We start from the raw sequence: 22,897 nt of genomic DNA, 5'->3' as shown, positions 1-22,897 counted from the left end.
GAGGGGCCCCCAACTGGCCCAGCCGGAGAAAACAAAAACCCAGCACAGCCAGCAATAAATAAGAAATACACAGAGCTTAAAAAATATTGTGCTTTAACCTGATTGAAGATTTTTGTCTCTGTCTTTATCCCCTCTACTCATTACATTAAGAAATTAGGTAGTATACCTAAAATAATAGAACCTGGATATTTCACCCCTTTTGTGTTTATCTCTTTTTATCACAAAAGATATAATTATTGGTAGAAAGTGCATAATTGTTTCAGAATTAATTGAGTATGTCCATCTACTTTCTCCCCAGAATTTAGAAGCCATGATAAACTTCACTGATTACAAACTTAGATTATTTGTAAATTAATAAATTATAAAGAGATTGTGTTTTTCCCTAAATTCTTACAAACAATTTGGATAAAGTCAATGGAGTATAACTGGCGTGGATGGTGAAATGTAAATACTGAGACAAAAAGATCAGATAAAAACAGATATAATTTTAGTGATATAATTTTATTGTTATAATTTTGTTGCTTAGTCATGTCTGGCTCCTTTTGCAAACCCGTGGACTGTAGCCCACCCGGCTCCTCTGCCTGTGGGATTTCCCAGGCAAGAATACTGGAGTAGGCTGCCATTTCCTTCTCCAGGAGATATTATAATAGAATATCCATAAAACTATATTTTTAGAAACTGTATAAAAAGGGACTGGCATTTTCTTTTCTTTTTGCAATGAAATTAGAGTGATAATTAGTTATTAGGCTTTATATCCATGTCATTTCAGTAATGAGAATCGTCCTTGATCATTCTAGAAAGATAGTATTCATAGCAAAGCAAGTACCTTGTTTTCCTTGGAAGTTATGTGCTTTATTGAAGAACTTATCTACAGAGCCTTTGAATTATGAAACTTGGTGGCATTACTGGGAAAGCCATTGTAAGCTTCAGTTCTATCAACAGAGTGATAGAAAAGAAGATATGAGCTGGGAAATGAAAGCCTCCTTTGTTTTTCACAGCGTGTTAACTTTCCTTGTGTGTCTTGTAGGGTTAATGCTTCACTAGCAATCATTTTTCTGTGTTTGTTGTCAGCTGATGGACCACCTGAAAGCTGGAGTTGAAGATGTGTGTGGGCAGTGGAGCCACTACCAAGTGAGAGACAAGTAAGAGGCCGCTTTCATCCCCGGGGAGGGGTAGATGTGACGTGGGGACCGAGGAAGCTTCCCCTGGGAGCTGAGCGTGAAATTCGAGAGAACCCTGAGGAAGGGGGCCAGGAAGACAAAGGGGCCAGGAGTCATGCCACATAGAATGCAGGAAGAAGTCCCGGGAAATGGACTCCCAGGGCGGGGGTGGGGGGGTGCGGCAGTGAACTTGGAACTGAGTGCTTTAGAGAGAACTAGTACAACCTGCTTCCCAGGCGGCTCAGCGATAAAGAATCCACCTGCCAGTGCCGGAGATGAGGGTTCGATCCCTGGCTCAGGAAGATCCCCCTGGAGAAGGAAATGTCAACCCACTCCAGTATTCTTGCCTGGAGAATCCCATGGACAGAGGAGCCTGGCGGGCTACTGTCCATGGTGTACAAAGAGCTGGACAAGACTGAGTGACTGAGCATGCATGGGGCATGTTAGAACAGAGACAGATGCATAAAGTATATAATAATGTGGAAGTGGGTTTGGAAAATAAGTGAGGCAGAGTATGCAGAGAATGCAAGCCTGCCAAGTGTCAGCAATAGCAGTGCATTTCCATATGCAAAGGCGAGGGAGAGCATGTCCTGGTTTGGATATGGTCAGAAAGATGAGACAAGGTGAAAGATTGGAAAGACAAGGACACACTTTTACAGTGCAGAGTCCAGCGTCTCTGTACAGCCACTGATACTATAAAGTTCAATTTGACCTTTAAGACTCATATCAAAAGGCTATTAAATAGGAGTGTAGCCATACTTGGACTTCAGAAAGCAAACTACACAATGATGTGGAAGCTGGATTAGAAAGAGAAAAATTAAATGGAGAGACACATAGCATTGGCATATATTCACTACCATGTGTAAAACAGATAGCTAGTGGGAAGCTGCTGTATAGAACAGAGGGCTTGGCTTGGTGCTCTGTGATGACCTAGAGGGTGGGATGCAGGGGTGGGAGGGAGGCTCAAAAGGGAGGGGATATATTTTGCTATATAAATCGTGAGTTTATTAACCCGATATTTTAAAGCAATTATACTCCAATAAAAACAAAGGGAGGAATTATCTCTCACACCAGTTATCTCTCACATGATCTCCTTAACTGTCCTGTGTTCTTATTCTCATTTTAAAGATGAGCAAACCAACTCTGAGAAGTCAATTAACCTGCCATACAGTGGAACCTGGATGTGCGTTTAGGTGTCTTGTTTTCAATGAGCCACAGAGCTTCCAGACTAGTGAAGGTCAAGAATTAGCAGAAGGGATATTGAAATACTTCTAGGGCAGACATGCTGGCTATGACATCAGAAAAGGAAGATGAAGCAAGGGAAAATGAGAATGACCATCTGATCTTCAGATAGCTAGCAGAGGGAGGTAGCAATGTCACGGTTAAGTTTATAGACTGTAGAAGAACGTTTAGAGTTAATAGCAGATTCTGCTTAAGTGTCTCATACTCACTCAATGCCTTTTGGAGCTGAATTTCAAGTTCAGGAGGAAATCGTGACTGGTGATAGAGATTGTGAGTTATCAGTATTTGGTACCCAAAGATGTGGGTGTGGCTGAGATGACTGGGATCCTGGGAAGAGGGGAAGCTCCCTGAGGACAGGACTTGGAGAAGCTTTCCGTTTTTCCCTTTTTCCTTTCCTCTGAGGCAGGAAAGGGAGAGGAAGGACAGAGGGGCCTGGGAAGAAGTCATGAGAAAGGCTAGAAGGGAAGCATGATGTGCAGGGTTTATAGGAAGTGGCCACCAAGCCATCCACCAGGAGGAGCCAGTGGCTGGTAGCACAAGGGCAATGGCAGCCACTGGTCTTGACCAGCACAAGGTCAAGGTGAGCCCAGCTTGAGGAACTCAGACAAGTTCTGACGGTTGAGGGGCCAATGGCAATAGATCGAGGAATAAACAGAAACCATTGCTTCTCATGGAGAGGGCTGAAGGATGACCCTGTTGGAGCCAGGGGGAGCCTGATGTGAACCAAACACAGATCACAGAGCCCATGAATCAGAGCCTGCTCAACCCAGAGGAGCTTTGGCTGATTAAGAGTCTATTCACCCCACAGACCAGGAGACCAATCACCAGATGGCATTCCAGCAACCCAGGAAATAAAGCAGCAGACACATTACTCTTTGAATGGAAGATGGCTGGAGGAATCGAAAATTCCTCCTCCAAACAAATGGCTGACACTGAGGGCGCCACGTTCCCTGAGTGGCTCAGTCTAACGGGGCAGCCCGAGCCTTGAGACAATGGTCAGCGGCCATCAGTGTCTGGCTTATTCAGATGCTCCATCATTCAGAGTATACGTGGGCTCTCCCACCAGCCCCCACCTAATTGGCAGGATCCAAAATGATCTGCAGCATAATGAGTGAAACTGCTGTAACTAGCAGGCTCTTTAAACTTATGGTTTCTGGTTGAATAGGCCAGCATCGCTGTAAGTGCTGCTGCCACTGTTACCATTTACTAGGATGGACCAACAAAAGCCCCGATCAACCCCTCCTTTCTTCTCCCACAATGGGAACTGAACTGGTTTCTCCTGCTTCCCATTTAATGCCTACTTTTTGCCCTGATTATAGCTTATCCCTCCTTTTGTTAGGTTGATTTTCAATGTATTCAGGCCATCTGGCCATTCTTTCTTTATTTAAAAGAAATGTATGAATTCTATGTTTTTTAAAGAAAAGTGTTCAGAATCTATGAACTCCAGGCACTGTCCTGGCGTTTTTGAGAATAATACAGTTAAGTGGTCGTTTGTTTCAAGAAAATTATATATACTTACATAACATGTACAGAGCCCGAAGATTTCTAAAATATTGGTTTTCATTTTTAGGTTTAAGAAGTTTGATCATAAATATTTACGGAAAATCCTCATCCGAAAGAATCTGCCAAAATCGAGCCTTGTTTCTTTGTACAAGAAGCTGGAAATGAAACAAGCGATTGAGATGGTGGAGTCGGGGGTTCTAAGTTCTAAAGCCTTTTCCACCCCCCATCAGTAAGTGACATTGCCCTTGAGCTGGACTTTCAGCGTCAGAATTACAGAGAGCAGTAGCTCATTGTTCTATTTAAAGGTGATCCTGGGAGTGAAGAGGCAGAGATGTAACAAAGTAAAAATGAGATGAGTAACATCTACATCTTGGCACCTTGTAGCTTGGTCCATGCTCCATCGATTACACCTAATTTCTGAAAAGTACTTTCTAGCAAAAAAAAGGAGAATTTTTTGACATCTTTCTTTGGGAGGGAGGGGTGAGTGAGTTTATAGAATATTTTTAGCATATTTAGAAGTCTTTCTCCTCCTGGTTAGACATGTCTACCCTTTAAGCCCTGCTGATGCGCCTCTGCTAGTCTTACGTTCTCTTCTCCCGTGAGTCATCTCTTCCGGTCTGCTATGGAAGACCAGGTCTGCATCCTAGGATGCTAACTGGGATTGGGGGACGAGGGGGTAGGAGCAGGAGCTGTGGTGATTGGTGGGATATTTAAAGAGAAGGCTGTGTTTGTAATTGTGTCTCAGGCAAAGCTCTGTGGGAAGTTGGGAGATGACTTGAGTCTATGTGAGACCAGCTGTGAGCAGGAGCACAGAAGGGCCAGGGGACCTTAGGGAGTTGGTAAAGAGGCAGTGTAGGGAGGGGTAAGTCTGGTACATACTCCATCATTACAAGAGGATCCCTGGTGCTTCAGCCAGAGCACCTGGAAAGCTATAGTCCCAAGAGCTGGTAGACATTTTAGGCCTCTGATGGAGGCTTCCCAGGTGGTGCAGTGGTAAAGAGTCTGCCTGCTGATGCAGGAGACATGGGTTCAATATCCGTGTCAGGAAGATACCCTGGAGAAGGCGATCGAGACCCACTCCAGTATTCTTGCCTGGGAAATCCCATGGACAGAGGAGCCTGGCGGGCTACAGTCCACGAGGTTGAAAAAAGTGGGGCATGACTGAGCACACTGACATTGGTCTGAATTTAATAAGAACCCCTTCAGTGTCATGAGAATTATTCCACCCCCCACCAAGGATGCCCAGTTTTCCTCCAAGAAACAGTGTACAAATTGGGGAAAGTAGTCACGATGTATATTTGGCATAAGTGACTCCAGCCTCTCCACTCTGGCACCTTGAGAAGATCAGGAGTACCCACCTTCTCCTAACCTCCTCATGTTTGAAAAGCAAACAGACAAGAGATAAGAATAGACAGCAATCAACTTGTCCTCAGTGCCTGAGTGTTATTTCTCACCCTTACTTGCTAATGAATCAGAAAAACCATCACCTTTCTTAAGCGGGAAAAATCCCAGTCTGGGAAAAAGATCCAAAGGAGCATCCCGGAGGGCCTCTCAGTATAAACAGAAAGCTCTCTGCCTTATTTCTTGGTGAGACTGTTTTTGTGGTTGGTTGGTTGGTTGGTTGGTTTTACATAGCTTTAAGGAAACTTCCGGTCCTAAAATGAGAAGATGTTGACATATATTAATTAGCAGTGACGTGATGAGCCATATGAGACCCTGAGACAGGAAGAAAAATGTGGGGTATTGATCTTGTCTTTGTTTAAAATGTTGTTATTAATATTTCATTCATCATTGATAATTTTGCATTTACTTTTATTTTCTACAGCATTGCACGCAAATCCTACTTCACTTAATTCCTGAACTTTTGGGTATCCCCTTACCCAAGGTTTCCCTCGTGGCTTAGACAGTAAAGAATCTGCCTGCAATGCAGGAGACCCAAGTTTGATTCCTGGATCGGGAGGATCCCTTGGAGAAGGGAATGGCTGGCTACCCATTCCAGTATTCTTGCCTGGAGAATCCCCGTGGACAGAGGAGTCTGGTGGGCTATAGTCCAAGGGGTCGCAAACAGTTGGACACAGCTGAGTGACTAACACTTTCACTTTTTCACTTTTTCACTGTTAATGCTCAACAGGAGAGGTGCAGGCAGCTTAGACCACGAGGAACATCCTCAAACATCTACTCACTAGTGATGTGAGAACTTGTCTGGGTTAGGGGTGCTTATCTCAAATGAGACCAATCTCTTGTGTGCTAAAATATATTTTGGATCTCGGTATTATTTTGTATTGGTCATAAGCAGGTGACCTCAAGGCAAATTTTAATCCAGTTTCATTTGGAGGCTGTGTTTGGATTGAGTCAGTCATTTTTCCGACATTCAAGATTAGCAAGAGAGCCTTATAGCTTAGAGATACCCCCTTCTGTAGCCCAAACTAGTTAGTTAACCGAGGTGGGAGAGGTTTTTTAAAATCGATATTTACTACAAGTCTAGTATTTAAATTGCCTTCATTTGATCTCATCAGAAATCTGTAGGACATCAAGCAAAGAGGAATTCCTCTTCTAAGATCAAAGCAGCTAATTTCTTAAAAAACAAACCTTCATACAATAATAGGAAAAAGAAGTGTGTACTCAGCTCGCTTTTTGTGATTCTCTATGAGAGCATAACAACAAGACGCACACGTATTTTTTTTCCTTTAGAAGTTGAAGCAATTGTTCTCCAAGAGGTTAAGATTCCTAAACTCGGTGACCTTCAGGAGAACACTACCTCCAGAAGTTGTCTATGGCACACTGTAGACGATGCTGCTGCTGCTGCTGCTGCTGCTAAGTCACTTCAGTCGTGTCCAACTCTGTGTGACCCCATAGACAGCAGCCCACCAGGTTCCCCCATCCCTGGGATTCTCCAAGCGAGAACACTGGAGTGGTTTGCCATTTCCTTCTCCAATGCATGAAAGTGAAAAGTGAAAGGGAAGTCACTCAGTCATGTCTGACTCTTAGCGACCCCATGGACTGCGGCCCACCAGGCTCCTCTGTTCATGGGATTTTCCAGGCAAGAGTGCTGGAATGGGGTGCCATTGCCTTGCTGATTCTAGAGAATTCCATTACTTTTACATGCATTGTTTTATTTGACTCTCAAAACAACTCTATGGCGTAGATAAGTATGTATTTGGATTATTATTCTAAATATGAGGCACCTTGCTTTACCCATGAGCAGTAAGCTCTTCAGAAACATCAGTGGGTGGAGGCTCAAGCTGATTAAAAAATATCTGGTTGCTATTAAAGCGCTAGTGGTAAAGAATCTGCTTGCCAGTGCAGGAGACGTAAGAGATTCCAGTTCGATCCCTGGGTCAGGAAGATCCCCTGGAGGAGGGCATGGGAACCCACGGTAGTATTCTTGCCTGGAGAATCCCATGGACAGAGGAGCCTGGCGGGCTCAGATACTACTGAAACAACTCAGCGCACAAAGAGATATTAAAATATTTATATTAAAATATTTATAATAAACACATAGGCATAACACACTACAGCTATATGACTTCCGAATATTGTCTTTAAAAACTCCCAAATACTTATAAGGTCATTTATATATATATATATATATATATATATATATATATAGAGAGAGAGAGAGAGAGAGAGAGAGAGAGAGAGAGAGGGCACATATTGGTTGATTATAATTTAAGAATTTTTCAGTTGATCACATATTGCCAGGTGTGGGTTTACAGTCATGCATGCTGACACCAAAGACATTCTAGAGTCATTCTAGAGTCTAGAATGAAGATTCTAGAATCTTCATTGGATTCTAGAATGAAGATTCTCACGCTGTGCTCACTTCTGTGATGGAGTATTGTCTTTTGGGGAGCCGGGGCTATGGTTCTGCAGTCCTCATTCATCCTCAGTGATGGTCACTTTGGTGACCTTTCTAAGAAGACATAAGGCAGCCACACACAGAGAAGAGCTGTTGGTACCATTGTTTACTCAGTGGGCATCTCTTCGGTCAACATACATTTTCTGGGATTTCATGTATAAAGCTGCTAAAGGAGCATGGATTCTTCCAGATAAATCCAGATATATTTGATCTTTTGGGACTTCAAATTATGGCATGAATATAACATCTACTAGATTTCATACCTACATTGTTGTGTTTAGAATTGGGACCTCTTTTTAAAAATAAATGTATGTATTTCTTGTTATTTCTGACCACTCTGGGTCTTCCTTGCTGTGTGTGGGCTGTTCTCTAGCTGTGGAGATCAGGGGCTACTCTCCAGGGGTGAGGCTTCTCACTGCACCGGCTTCTCTTGTGGAGCACTGGCTCGAGTGCATGCAGGCTTCAGTACTTGTGGTGCCTGGACTTAGTTGTTCCATGGCCTGTGAGATCTTCCAGGATTAGGGATCAAACCCATGTCCCCTGCATTAGCAGGCATATTCTTAACCACTGAACCACCAGGGAAGTCCTGAAAATTCTTTTTACATTATTAGAGCCTCTGGTTTTTTTTTTTTTTTTCAAAAGATTAAGAGAAATCTGAACCTTTATTCAAATACATTTACATCCCTGTTTTCCCAGTTTGATCTTAATGGCCATGAAATTACCAGTGACCTTTTCTTTAAGGTGATCAAGACTTCCTTTATGTCTTCTTCCAGTGCCAAGAGTCTTTTAGTTTATAATTTTACTTTTTTGACTTAGAGATTACTAACATTCAGTTTTTCTATGGCTTTTTATCTTTTCTGTGCTCGTGATATGATCATTTCAGGGGTGATTTTGCTAATGTATGCATCACCTTGGTTGGGTCAGTAATTCTTCCTTATAATTTTATAGCTACAGCTTCTCAGTGTGGATTAATATGAGGCAGTGCCTCTGGGACCCCTGCATTATATATCCAACCAGCAACCTAAATGGGCTTTAACTCGATCTGATCCTTTCCAAAATGGTTAATTATAACGGGAGAATGCCAGTTAGATCTCCTATCTCAGGTTCAACGTTATCATTTCCTTTACCCATGGTTTTTCCCTCTTCGGTCAGTTTATTAGGAACACAGGAAGTGGAACTGTTTGATTAGCTGTAGTTTCTGTTTAGCAATAGATTCCTCCCACCATAATAAAAGAGTGTGTGCAGATGCAGATTGTGCGAACACGTGGGTGTGTCTACATCAGAATGAATTTTGTTTGAAGGACATTTAAATAGTTAGGTTGAAATAGCTTGATAATATTGTTTAAATCACTGAGGGTGGTAACTGAATATCAATACTGTTGATATTTTCAGCTCTGAGATAGAGAAACTGATTTCACTGATTTAGTAGAAAGGGTATTAGTCCGTTGGCAGATTGCATTGCTAAGTAAATGCTGGCGTCCTGTGATTTTTCAGGATTCAAATGGTTGGAATCCTTTTACCGGTTGTACATTACTTACAAAATGTCTTTGCTGTTTATTGGCAATGGCGCTACTGTTTGGGGGGGAAAGAACTTAAAAAGTGGCCTGTATTGAAATCAGTAACTACTCATCTTTACGATCAATTATCCTAAGACCTTTAGAAGCATGTAATAAAGAATCCACCTGCCCATGCAAGGGGTGCAGGTTTGATTTCTGAGTTGAGAAGATCCCCTAGAGAAGGAAATGACAACCCACTCCAATATTCTTGCCTGGGAAATCCCATGGACAGAGGAGCCTGGCGGGCTGCAGTCTATGACGCCTCAGAGAGTTAGACACAACTGAGCATGCACACACATGTGGAAAATAGTAAATTAGCACACGTGTGCGTTTCAAAAAACTCCACCTAGGAAAGAAAAAAAAATCACAACTCCTCAAGGGTTTATACCAAGATGTCAAGGGAGGTGACAGTATTAAAAGATAGGATTAATTTTCCTTAGTTCTCTCTTTTTTTTGTTCATATGTTCTACAGTGAGCATATATTATTCATACAGTAAGTTTTTAGGAATTACAACCACTAGACCCAAGTGATTGAAATTGAATATGTATGTCACAAGAGAAGTCTGCACGTAGCGATGTCATGACTGAGAACCTCCAAGGACAATTGTGCATTGTTGGCTAACCTGGCCCTGACTTGGCTTTTGAGCCCTTTTAGGAGAGGTTGGGGGGGTGGAGGTGCTCATGGTCATGGAGGCCAGAAGTCAAGTGCTTCTAGAATCTCAGAGGGTCCAGTGTCTCCAAGCTGGGCTGGTTTTCCTGGTGGAGGTGGAGATAGTTTAACTCTCTTTGTAAAATATGATTTTAGTTTCTTCCCATTATTCTTTAACCTGAGATAAAATCCCTAAAGAGAGAATTCCAAGATAAATGTACTCAAAGTTTTAATACTGGATAGGCTGTTGTTGTTTAGTTGCTAAGTCACGTCGAACTCCTTGCAACCTGGGGCCTGTCAGGCTCCTTTGTTCATGGAATTACCCAGGCAAGAATACTGGAGTGGGTTGCCATTCCCTTCTCTAGAGGATCTTCCCAACCCAGTGTTCGAACCTGCGTCTTCTGCACTGGCCGGCAGAGTCTTTACCACTGAGCTACCTGGGAAGCATAAATTAGTGCTATTCCACATGTGACTACCTGGCGTTATCTGTGAGCCTTCAAGGAATAAGCTTATTTGTGCTGACTCTAACAGTGAATGATTTGATTTACATTTTGTGGTATCCTTTCTAAGAATGTATTTTCTAATCATTGATTTTTATTTTTTTTATAAACATATCTGTTCATAATAGATATGGAGGAAAAAATAACTGGTTTGTCACCACTTTTTAAAAATACATTAGAAATGGAGGGACAACTACAAAATTCTCAGACTTGATTAAACTTCTGAAATGTTCAGGGTGAGACAAAGAGGAGGAAAAACTAATTACTCATAATGTTCTGTTTCTGTGCTGTATGGTAGATGTGCGAATGCTTTATTATTATATTATCCTTTACACCTTACATATAGTAGAAATTTTTTATGGGCAAAAATATTTTGTAAGATTTTAAAATAGGAAATTTATATTGTTAATGTAAATAAGTGGTTTGATATGCTGGTAGTAATTTTTCCTAATGTACATTGAAATAAAAAACAAACCTATTAAGTTTTAAAAGTTATACATATATATGAGTTAGAATAATTCTCACATTAAAGTTATAGACAAAGAAACCATGTGTTCAAAATGCAAGTCAAGACACATGTGCCAATATTTTCTACGAATTTCCTAAAACAATAGGAAAGCTTATGGAAAAACAGGGGTTCTGGATATTGGAACTCCTAAAAGTAAATTGATAGTTTTGGGGTTGTCTTGCCAAGATGAAAGAATAATGCTTAGCTTCCCTCCAATGATGTCTCCAGGGCCCAGAGGACAAAAGAAACTAAAAGACTTTCCCCTGAAGATGTGGAGTCCATGAGGGACATTCTGACACGCAACATGTACCAAGTTCGACAAAGGGTGTGTATATACGACTTGTCCCTACTGCTGTTCTAGGAACCGGTCCTCCAGTTATCAGTTCTTGTTCAGGTAACCCTCTCCCAGGCAGCCTTCCTGCTGAGCAACTTCTCTCTGCTTAGTTTGGAAAACAGAAAGTTGATATGTTTCTGCAGCAAAATTGGTCCCCATGGTAGAAAGAGAAATGCAGATGCAGTTGCTGGCCTTAGGGATCAGGCTGCCCCGACCTGCAGACCTGACTTTCCAGGGTCAGCAGGGCTCCCTCCCCGTTTAGAGACAGACCGATGATGAAGCTTGTCCACCAGGGAAGAAATATGGCCCCAGGATGCCAGTGGTGATGGAGCTGTCTCAGCATGATTGGTTGTAATAGAGCTTAGAAAACTGGGATGGTTTAGATTAGAATTTCAAAACCACAGTGCTGAAAGCCTGAGGGAAAAAGAGGGAGACAGGTCAGGGACGTCCCTCGCAGTGGTTAAGACACCAAGTTTCTAAGGCATGGGTTCAATATCTGGTCTGGGAACTAAGATTCACATACCACTTGGCCAATATACTTACATATATATATATATATATATATATATATATATATATATATATATATATATATATATATATATATATATATATATATATTCCCCCCCCCACAATAAAGAGACCTATCAAGCATACTATTTATCAGTTTTAGAAAAGGTATAGAGGCTATTCAGGTGAGTTCTTTTGAAATTTTGACTTAATCAAATGACATTTATACTAATGTCTTCTAATTAGGAGCTATTTAAGGTTGAGGATTCAGTGGAACATCTCAATCATTGAGCAGGGTTATAAGTGAGTTTACTGCTAAGGCCTTGGTTTTGTGACTATGTCATGGGATTCCCCCAAAATCATTTAGTCATAGTTCCTCATTTTCAAGTAGAAGATGCTGAGGTTAGAAGAGTTGTTTTGGTTTTTGCCTCTGTTATCATCATGTCTGACTCTTTGTGACCCCATGGACTCTAGCCTACCAGGCTCCTCTGTCCATGGGATTTTCCAGGCAAGAATACTGGAGTGGGTTGCCATTTTCCTCTCCAGGGGGTCTTCCCAACCCAGGGCTCAAACCCAAGTCTTCTGCACTGGCTGGTGGGTTCTTTACCGCTGAGCCACGTGGAAAGCCCTAGGAGGGTTCTCTCACTTCTTTAAGGTCGCAAAACAAATTTGAGTTAAGACCCCAGGTCTTCCAACTGCCTAGCCACGGCTCTTTCCATGACTTCAGAATTACATGATCTGGGGTAGGTGAATGTTTTCTAGCTGCTGTTTTGAGAAGGTCAGTGATCAAGGGGAATGTGTCAGCAAAAGGCCCTGCACCTGCTGGAGGAACACAGGTCAGCAGCAAATAACACACGTCAAGTAAACCCAGCAGCTTTCAAATCTTTCCAAGTGAAACCATTTCAGCAAGACTATCACTTTCTGCCTTAGATAAGTAGGTAAGAACTTCCTGGTCGAAAGAACACCAGCCTGCAAAGGGGTCACAGCCCCAAGGGTGCCTGGTACTGAGACTCTCCCCATGGACGTGGAGAGTGAGGTTAGGGAAAGTCCTCAGTTGGTAAAGAATCCGCCTGCAATGAAGGAGAGCCCAGTTTGATTCCCAGGTCAGGAAGATCTGCTGGAGAAGGGATAGGCTACCCACTCCAGTATTCTTGGGCTTCTCTTGTGGCTCAGCTGGTAAAGAATCTGCCTGCAGTGCAGGAGACCTGAGCTTGATCCCTGGGTTGGGCAGATCCGCTGAAGCAGGTGAAAGGCTACCCATTCCAGTATTCTGGCCTAGAGAATTCCATGGACTGTATAGTCCATGGGGTCGCAAAGAGTCAGGCACGACTGAGCGACTTTCACTCACTCACTGGGAAATGAGAGAAATACTGGAACTCCAGCCCACCGTAAACGAGGCTGCCTGTCCATCCTCTCTTCTCTTATCACGTTCCTAGATAGTCATCTTTCTTCTATCAGCACCTGTTCAGCCTGCCCCCAGGCTTCTCCCGTCTAAGCTTTGCAGGATCTCCCTTCCTTGCTGCCCGAAATGAGCGGATAGGTGATAGCGAGTCCTGTGGGGAGAACATACGTGGTAAACCAAGGAGCTCTACAGGAGACGATTTTTGCTTCCACTTTTGTTCCATGAGAGAATGAGACTCACCTGTCCTGCCCTTTCTGTCTTTCCTGTCTCATCCCATCTTTTTTTTTTTTAACTTTCATAATATATTTTATTTAACCCACTTTATGAGTTAATGGTAAAAGAACTTGCCTGCCAATGCAGGAGACAATAAGAGACACGGGTTCTATCCCTGAGTTGGAAAGATGCCCGGAGGAGGGCATGGCGACCCACTCTAGTGTTTTTGCCTGGAGAATCACATGAACAGAGGAACCTGGAGAGCTACAGTCCATGGGGTCACAAAGAGTCAGACATGACTAAAGTGACTTAGCACACACACATGGGCACACATCAAAAATATTTCAATGTGTCATAAAAAAATTATCAATAAGATATTTTATACTCTTTTGACAAAATTAACGTCTTCAGAATCAGTATGTAGCTAATACAGTACATTGCAGTTGGAATTAGCCACACTTTTTCCCTAAAGTCTCCTTTATTTTTTTCTTATTTTTAAAAAATATTTGTTTTTTATTTGTGTCATTGATTAATGATGTGTTAGTTTTAGGTGTACAGCACGGTGATGCAGTTACACCTCTCTATGTGTCCATGCTTTTTTCAGATTCTTTTCCCACTTAGCTTTTTACAGAACACTGAGCAGAGTTCCAAGAGCTATACAGGAGGTCCTGATTGGCTATCATCCTGTCTTGACATAGGTCATGTGACTCCTCCCTCCACCACAGTTCTCTTGTTCTCGTGAAGGAAAATTCCAGGATGCAGTTCAGGACAACTGTCTGTCTGCTTCGTTGCTAGTGGAAGACCATTAGCAACACTGAGCATCCTACAGTGCTGAGGATGGTCACAAAGGTGGCATCCACAGTTGGGCATCTGTACCTCTGGGAGGACCGCTCTGAGGGTCACAGGATGGCAGCACAGCGGGGGCCACTGCCCCTGTGAGCCAGAGGCACGGGCTCCAACCGCAGCTCCATCCTGGTGGGCTGGCCCGGATCTCAGACCTTTCCTCCAGAGCCGCAGATGGCATCTCTGTAATTGAGGCAAAGGCTCAGAGGGCGTGGGTGTCACCTTCTCCTTCTACTAAGCATTTTAAAAAATATTTATTTATTTGGGTGCACCAGATCTTAGTTGTGGCACACGGGATCTCCCATCTTCATCACTTCCATCTTGCAAGATATTTAGTTGCAGCAAGTGGACTCTCAGTTGCCTCATGTGATATCTGGTTGCCTGATGAGGGATGGAACCCAGGTCCCCTGCATCGGCAGCCTGGAGTCTTAGCTTCTGCACCACCAGGGAGTCCCTCTACTAGTTTTTGTGCGTGACTTTCCTGTGGTCTCCAGAGGCTGGGAGCCGTGCAGAGATGTCAGTACATGTTTGATGCCCCCTTCTTTCTGCAGACCTTGTCCTACAACAAATACAACCTCCAACCCCAGACGAGTGAGAAGCAGGCGAAGGAGATTCTGATCCGCCGTCGGAACACCTTCAGGGAGAGCATGAAGAAAGGGCACAGCCTGCCCTGGGGGAAGCCGGTAAGGGGCGACGCTAACTCACCCTGAGCTGGGCCAGTCCCCGACCGGGGCCTCCTCAGGTGACTCCTATCACTGTTTAAACAAACAACCACTCCCTTGGCGCCAGAGTAAGACGAAGCGAAGAGGGTACGGGACAGCAGACACCCCCTTCTCTGAGCCCATGGCTTTTGGGGCCCAAGCTCCAACCCACACTAACGTGAGGCTAACGGTCCATTGTCTGTTTTTAATCAGGTTCCTAGGGGGCCTTTGGGGCCCAAACTGTCCCTGGGGTTGTTTTTGTTCGGTCAGTCAGTTGTGTCCAACTTTTTGCAACCCTGTGAACTGTAGCCCACCAGGCTCCTCTGTCCATGGATTTCCCAGGGAAGAATACTGGAGTGGGTTACCATTTCCTTCTCCAGGAGATATTCCTGACTTAGAAATCAAACCCAGGCCTCCTGCATTGACAGGTGGATTCTTTACCACTGAGCCACCTGGAAGTCCATGGGGTACGTGGCAGCAAACTGCGCCTGCTCAGGCTGGGCCAGTGACTGGAACATACTCCCTGCACTGTGAGGCTAGACGAGCGGCCAGAGACGGGACTCCAGGGGCCTCTCCATGGACGGGGGGCCCAAGGATCAAGGAAGCCTGCTTCTCCACCAGGAAGGTACAGAGAGGAATCTGTTCTTGCCAAGATTGGACCTTATCTTCATGGCGCCAGCTGTGCGTCTCAACTGCTCCTTTTGAGGCCATATCTTGGGCTTCCTAGGTGGTTCATTGGTAAAGAATTTGCCTGCAATGCAAGAGACACAGGAGATGCGGGTTCGATCCCTGGATCAAGAAGACCCCCTGGAGGAGGGCATGGCAACCCACTCCAGTGTTCTTGCCTGAGAAATCCCACAGACAGAGGAGCCTGGCGGGCTATAGTCCATGGAGTCTCAAAGAGTTGGACACAACTGAGCACACACCAGACAATCTTATAAGGAGACGCTGGATGGACGTTGAGTCTGGAGTAGCTCCTAATCTCTACCCTGATCCCAGTGGGCCACTGGAGGAACTTGGAGAGGTTTATCATGGTCTGTTTCATCAGGAGAGGAAAGGGGAAAATATTAAAGGTGGAAGCATTGTTTTCCTTAAACTAAAGTAGCTGAAAGACAGTGATGCAAACAGGCTGCGCCGTTGTGACTCTGTATCCTTCTCCTTGTTTGCCATGTGATGCCGTCAGTTACGGGGGCTAACTCGTCTTTTTATTTCTCCTGTTGCCTGCAGGCTGGAACCAAGAACATCCGCTACCTCTCCTTCCCCTATAGCAGCCCTCTGCCAGCAGGCAGAGACATGAAGGTGGCTGAATTCACAGGTAACTTGCATCCAGGGCTGCCTCTCTTTATTTTCAGGCGTGTAGGTCAAAAGGCAAAATCAAGAATATTACAGAAGTACCCACATGACAAGCAAAAGAGAACACAGTTGTTGTTATTGTCCAGTTGCTAAGTCATGACTCTTTGCGACCCCATGGACTGCAGCACCCCAGGCTTCCCTGTCTTCACTATCTCCAGGAGTTTGCTCGAACTCATGTCCATTGAATCAGTGCTGCTATCTAACCATCTCACCCTCTGTCTTCCCCTTCTCCTCCTGTCCTCAATCTTTCCCAGCATCAGGGTCTTTTCCAATGAGTTGGCTGTTCTCATCAGGTGGCCAAAGTATCGAAGCTTCAGCTTCAGCATTAGTCTTTCCAATGAATATTCAGAGTTGATTTCCTTTAGGTTTGACTGGCTTATCTCCTTTCAGTCTAAGGGACTCTCAAGAGTTTTCTCCAGTACCACAATTCAAAGCATCAATTCTCCAGCACTCAGCCTTCTTTATGGTCCAACTCTCATATCCATACATGACTACTGGAAAAACCATAGCCTTATTAATTGAATTAATAACTTTATTGATAAACAGTGAAATTTATGTAATTTTTATTTATTGAGAAATATTATTAAACATTTTTTCAGCCATTTAGAAATGTAACAATCAATCTTAGCTCAGGAGCCATACCAAAAGATACAGCAGGGTGATATACCTGGGGATCACCAATTGCTGACCCTTGACTTACAGAAACATAAAATGGGCAGGTTTTTGAAGGGATAGGATTCACCTATGGTTTATAAATTAGAAGAATTCTCCAAAGTTGGCTAAATTTTACTAAAATACTTTCACCAAATTTACTGATTGGATGTTTCCCATTTAATATCTAATGCATGCTCAGTCGTGTCCGACTCTCTGTGACCCTCTGGGCCACCCAGCTCCTCTGTCCATGGGATTCTCCAGGGAAGAGTACTGGAGTGGGTTGCCAGGACCTCCTCCAGGGGATCTTCCCAACCCAGGGATCGAACCAGCATCTCATGCACCTCTTGCATTGCGGGTGGATTCTTTACCACTGAGCCACCGAGAAAGCCCGTAATATCTAATACTTAAATAGAATTTTAGAATTATTGAAACTGCCTATTGTGCTCATAAAAGCTGTTATTTTTAAATGTATATAAATTGATTTTCTATTAGCATAAAGTGACATATGATATGCCATGTTCTCTGTTTCAATATCACAAAATTTTTAAGACTAAAAATCACATTGGAAATTTAAATAAACTAAACACATAGGATTTGAGAATTAAACGTTTGAAGAATGAATATAATTATTCCTTACAATGAAACTTTTGCTGATAAAAAAGCATGTTTGATATAAAATCAAAATCAACCAATAGAGAAAAGCATAAAAAAAGAAGGTTGAAAGCACTTGAAACCCCAACACACAGAGATATTCACTGTAGAGTATCTTGGTAAGCATCCTCTATAATTCTACCTACATCATTCTGATCCTTATCCTACCAGAACCTGCTTTAAAAAAAAAAAAAAAATTTTTTTTTTTCCCTGTCGTCAGAAGGACCTACTTTGCTCCTCGGGGCTGGGGCCCGGGGCGGTGGAGGCCCATAGGCCAAGGGCATGTGAGGTGGCGGTGGTGGGCAGAGGTCCTCAGAACCTGCTCTTTTAAAAAAAAATCCCACATAGCACTACATGATACATTGTCACAGTATAGTCATTGTTTGGGAATTTTTATAAATTGTCCAGTTCACTCAGCCCTATGTTGTGGAAACATTTTGATGTCAATAGATAGGAACCTAATAATCGCATTAATGGCTTCAGTTCAGTTCAGTTCAGTCGCTCAGTCGTGTCCGACTCTTTGCGACCCCATGAACTGCGGCACGCCAGGCCTCCCTGTCCATCACCAACTCCCGGAGTTCATTCAGACTCACGTCCATTGAGTCAGTGATGCCATCCAGCCATCTCATCCTCTGTTGTCCTCTTCTCCTCCTGCCCCCAATCCCTCCCAGCATCAGAGTCTTTTCCATTGAGTCAACTCTTCTCATGAGGTGGCCAAAGTACTGGAGTTTCAGCTTCAGCATCATTCCCTCCAAAGAAATCCCAGGGCTGATCTCCTTCAGAATGGACTGGTGGGACCTCCTTGCAGTCCAAGGGACTCTCAAGAGTCTTCTCCAACTGACAGTCAATTATATGAGAGCCCATGGGCTTCCTGGATGGCACCGTGCTAAGGAATCTACCTGCCAATGCAAGAGATGCAGTTTGGATCCCTGGATTAGGAAGATCCCCTGGAGGAGGAAGTGGAGACCCACTCCAGTATTCTTGCCTGGGAAATCCCATGGACAGAGGAGCCTGGTGAGCTGGTGGGTCACAAATGCCCAAAGAGAGTTTTGGACTCTTAATTCTGTTTCATTGGTCTAGTCATCTATTCCCAGGTCACACTCTTGTAAGTAGTATTATTTTATGATAAAAAGAGCTATCACACAAAATCAAACAAACAAAACAAAATAACACCAGCTATAGGGCGTATAGTAGTTTAATTTTTAAAACTCTTCTGGGTACAAACAGCTGGTTGCTGTTAGGTTGCTTGAGTGATAGACAGCCTGACAGTCTTGTCATCTCTTGAGATGAATGTCAATATCACAAGCTATGGTAGCAGCTTCCACTACTAATGTACAAATCTTAAATAGTCTTATAAATAAAATAACAGCAGAATATTAAAGGCTTACTATACCTTACAAAAAAGGATTTATCCCAGAGGTGGGGTTTGTTTAACATTTGGAAATGCATATGTATTATTTACCAGGTAAATCGGTCTAACGGCCCTTTCAATAGATGCCGTAAAAGACTTTTCATATATGCTCTCAGTATAAATGGCAAAGTCATAGGAAAATATATATAGGACTTACATGAAGAAAGCATAAAGCTCTACTTTTCCATGCTTCATTACCTCTTTGTAAAGAGGAGAATGTTGGTACCCCTCACAGAGAAAAGTGTTGCCCTCAGTGAAGCCATTTAGCATAGATAAAACCCTTAAACCAATGCCTGCAACCAAGTAAGTGTGCAAGAAATTCCATGCTTGTGCTCAGTCGTGTCTGACTCTTTGTGACCCAATGAACTGTAACCTGCCAGGCCTCTCTGTCTATGGGATTCTCCAGGCAAGAATACTGGAGTGGGTTGCTATTTCCTACTCCAGGGGATCTTCCTGATCCAGGGATTGAGCCTGAGTCCCCTGCATCTCCTGTTAGCAGTTAGATTCTTCACAACTGAGCCACCTGGGAAGCAAGAAATATTAGCCATTATGACTGTTACTACTGAGGGACCTCAAAGAAGTCTTGACTTGGGTAGATAGGGGTGTTCTTCAAAGGAAGATGATGCTTTAAAATGTCAGTTTGATGTGAATTAATCTAGACATTAAATGAAATCTTAGTCCCAGTGAATTTGTTTTCCTTCAAATGTGCTCAATTGGTTCTAAATTTCATGGGTTCTTTTTTGCTGCTGTTGTTAGTTGCTCGGTTGTGTCCAGCTCTTTGTGACCCTATGAACAGTACTCACTGAGCTCCTCTGTCCATGGAGTTTCCCAGGCAAGAATCCTGGAGTGGGTTGCCATGCCCTCCTCCATCTTTCTAACCCAGGGATTGAACCAGGTCTCCTGCACTGACAGACCGATTCTTTACTGTCTGAGCCACCAGAGAAGCGCCTCTGAATTTTGTTAGGTGAGCAAAAAGAGTGGGTAACCCAGAAATCTGAGAAGGGAAAGTAGTGAAGTGGGACTTAATTTTATCAGAGAATTGTAATCAAGTGTCAGATAATTGGTGTGTGAGATGCTGCTCCGTCTGTATCTGGGCAGAATTGTTTGCACTCACTTTCTTCCCAAATCTGAAGTCTTTATGCTGCAGGACAGGGTCAGCGCATGCCCACCAGGGCTCTAGGGCAGGGCGTGGAGGGAGGTGGGGCATTCAGCAGATAGTGCCCTGATGTCCCCACAGCTCACCGGGCTGTGACGTGGGGATCACTGTCCCTCCCTACTCAGCCCTTGTCCTCCTGGGTTAGGACACCACTTCCCTAGATGTGTGGGAACTTCCTGCTGGATTGAGGCCTACATACACTCTTCCAAGGCTCTTTTGCCTTTGGGGCCCAGTTGGTTGTATAAATAGAGAAGTCCTGCCTGGACACCCCTCCTAAAGCCCAGGAAGACTGGGACAGGAGGAGCAAGCTCTATAGATGGACCGTGGCGATGGGTGCCCAGCCACGTGACTTTACCTGATGCCACAGGTGAGCGTAGGAGCTGAAACACCAGGAGGACTATGCTACCCTCTTAGTTCCTGCATCTGGATACGAAGTCCCCACTCTCGGATCTTAAGTCCTGTTCTTTCTTCCTTTCATCATACTGTCCCAGATCACGACGGCAGTGACTCAGAACCCCCTCCCATCATGTTCAGCACGCACTCTCCAAAGGAGTCGATTCAGGAAAGACGATGGGCACCTGAAGTCATCCCGATGAGGAGCTTACACAGAGCAGGGACGCCACCACACTTTGGTTACCGAAGAAATGCAAGCCGAGAAGAGCACCTGGGCAGGGGCGGAAGGGCGATTTTGAGGCCCAAACCGCTCTTTCACGCAGTGGATGAGGAGTTCGAATCCGAGGAGGAGAGTGAGGAGGAGGCCCCAGCATTTGGGTCCCTACTGTCATCGGAGCTCAGACCTGGCGGGGACTGCAACTTGTCCCACAGCCCTTTGCTCCAAAGGAAGTAGCATCGTGGTGTCACATCCACGGGATTGTTTCTGGGTTTTTCCGGAGTCCACTGTCTTCTGATTATGTTGAAAGCAGGATGTTCAGAGGTCTGGAGAGAGTTATTGAGTTTGGGTTTTTGGAAGCTATTAGACAGCAAGACTCTGTATTCTATAAGACACGATTCTGTAAGACTCTATAAGGGAGATTTTTCACAGGACCAGGAACACACTTGCTGGTTCTGCCATATTCTCAGCTGTGCTTTATAGCTGAATTCTCTGCAGAGGACAGACATCCATCCCTGCAGGAATTATTCACTAAGTGTGCGCTTAGTGTAATTACTGAGATACAAGCAGGACTGGGCAGCAATTCCCCTTGGCTCTATTCATGTCTGCGTGTGCTGTTTCTCAGTCGTGTCTGACTCTTTGTGACCCTTTGGGCTGTAGCCCGCCAGGCTCTTCTGTCCATGGGATTCTCCAGCCAAGAAGTCTGCAGTGGGTTGTCATTTCCTTCACCAGGGCATCTTCCTGACCCAGGGATTGAACTCACAACTCCTGCACTGGCAGATGGATCCTTAACCACGGAGCTGCCAGGAAAGCCCTTGTACAGCGTCGGTGGTCCATAAGACATCTCAGAGCTGGAGGGACGCTGGAGAAGGTGGTATCAGACATTCTCATTTTCCAGGGGACAAAAGTGAGGCCTTGAGAAGCTGGCTGGTGCCTCTTCAGCGCCTGTTTCCCTTGGAGGCCATGGGCTTCTCTCTAGGACAAACGTGGACGCCAGGGGCTGACAAGGGCTATCTTACTGTCCTGGATTTCTGTTTTGTAAATGATGTTAACTCAGGGTTCTGCAGCTGTGGTGGAGGTGACGTCAGAGGAGCATTCTGTCTCTCTCCTTCCCAACCTGGGGTGTAAGACTGCTTCTGGTATGTTTGTGCTGCGTAGCTCAGTCATGTCGATTCTTTTGCGACCCCATGGACTGTAGCTTGCCAGGCTCCTCTGTCCATGGAATTTTCTAGGCAAGAATACTGGAGTGGGTTTCCATTTTCTCCTCCAAGGGATCTTCCCCACCCAGGGATCGAACTCTTGTCTCTCGTGTCTCCTGCACCAGCAGGCAGATTCTTTACCACTGCGTCACCTGAGAAGCCTAGTATGTCTGACAGCTTTATAAATTAGGAAAAGTCATTTTTTATATAAATAAAATCAGCAAGTATGTTGATGTTGTCTAGAGATTTTGCAAGTACGTTTTATCCACAAATAATGCAGGTGGTTTCTTGGAGTTTTTAATTGTTTTTTTTTCCAAACTCAACTCTGTCAAGTGTCTTATTTCTAACTCCTCCTGAGAAAACCCAGCCACACAGACAGAAAGCTCTTTCTTAGAACATCAGTCGGTGTTAATTGTTAATTGGGCCATAAGTCACCGGGAATAAAAGAGACACCTGCCTCAGAGCTGGCCACTCCTCTAATTAGCAAGTGATATGTTGTTTCATCTGCCCACAGTATTTGATTTAATAAATTCTTTTTCTTTCTGAGACTCTAACCAGCTTCCAAGCCAAGGATGCTCCAGAAGTATGACAGGTAAGAAGTCACAATTCCTGCTCTACTCCCAGACATTTTACTCAGCAGAGAAACTAGAACCGTGTTGTAAAACGAATGAAAGGGGTCACTACTCTGTTTTCAGGCAGAGCAATGCGGATCTGGGATCAACGTGCATGTGTGTGCAGTCATGTCCGACTATTTGTGACCCCATGGGCTGTAGCCGGCCAGGCTCCTCTGTCCATGGAATTTCTCAGACAAGAATACTGGAGTGGGTTGCCGTTTCCTCCTCCAGGGGATCTTCCCAACCCAGGGATCAAACTTGGGTCTTTT

The 22,897-nt window shown here is 44.1% G+C and overlaps 1 protein-coding gene across 1 annotated transcript in view; it reads left to right on the top strand.

Moving 5' to 3' along the window:
* The window catches only part of SLC9A4 (solute carrier family 9 member A4), a 52,516-nt gene extending 30,271 nt beyond the window's left edge, over window positions 1-22,245 (top strand). The window contains exons 7-12 of the mRNA XM_069580573.1: window positions 1,072-1,142; window positions 3,973-4,134; window positions 11,206-11,302; window positions 14,831-14,962; window positions 16,208-16,295; window positions 20,697-22,245. Of these exons, the coding sequence (XP_069436674.1) occupies window positions 1,072-1,142; window positions 3,973-4,134; window positions 11,206-11,302; window positions 14,831-14,962; window positions 16,208-16,295; window positions 20,697-21,052 (906 nt within the window). The 3' untranslated portion in view covers window positions 21,053-22,245. The remainder of the gene's footprint in view (window positions 1-1,071; window positions 1,143-3,972; window positions 4,135-11,205; window positions 11,303-14,830; window positions 14,963-16,207; window positions 16,296-20,696) is intronic.
* Window positions 22,246-22,897: the final 652 nt, after the last annotated feature.

The sequence above is a fragment of the Ovis canadensis genome, chromosome 3 (genome assembly GCF_042477335.2).
Source record: "Ovis canadensis isolate MfBH-ARS-UI-01 breed Bighorn chromosome 3, ARS-UI_OviCan_v2, whole genome shotgun sequence".
Lineage (NCBI taxonomy): Eukaryota > Metazoa > Chordata > Mammalia > Artiodactyla > Bovidae > Ovis > Ovis canadensis.
This window is presented reverse-complemented; position numbering and strand designations above follow the sequence as displayed.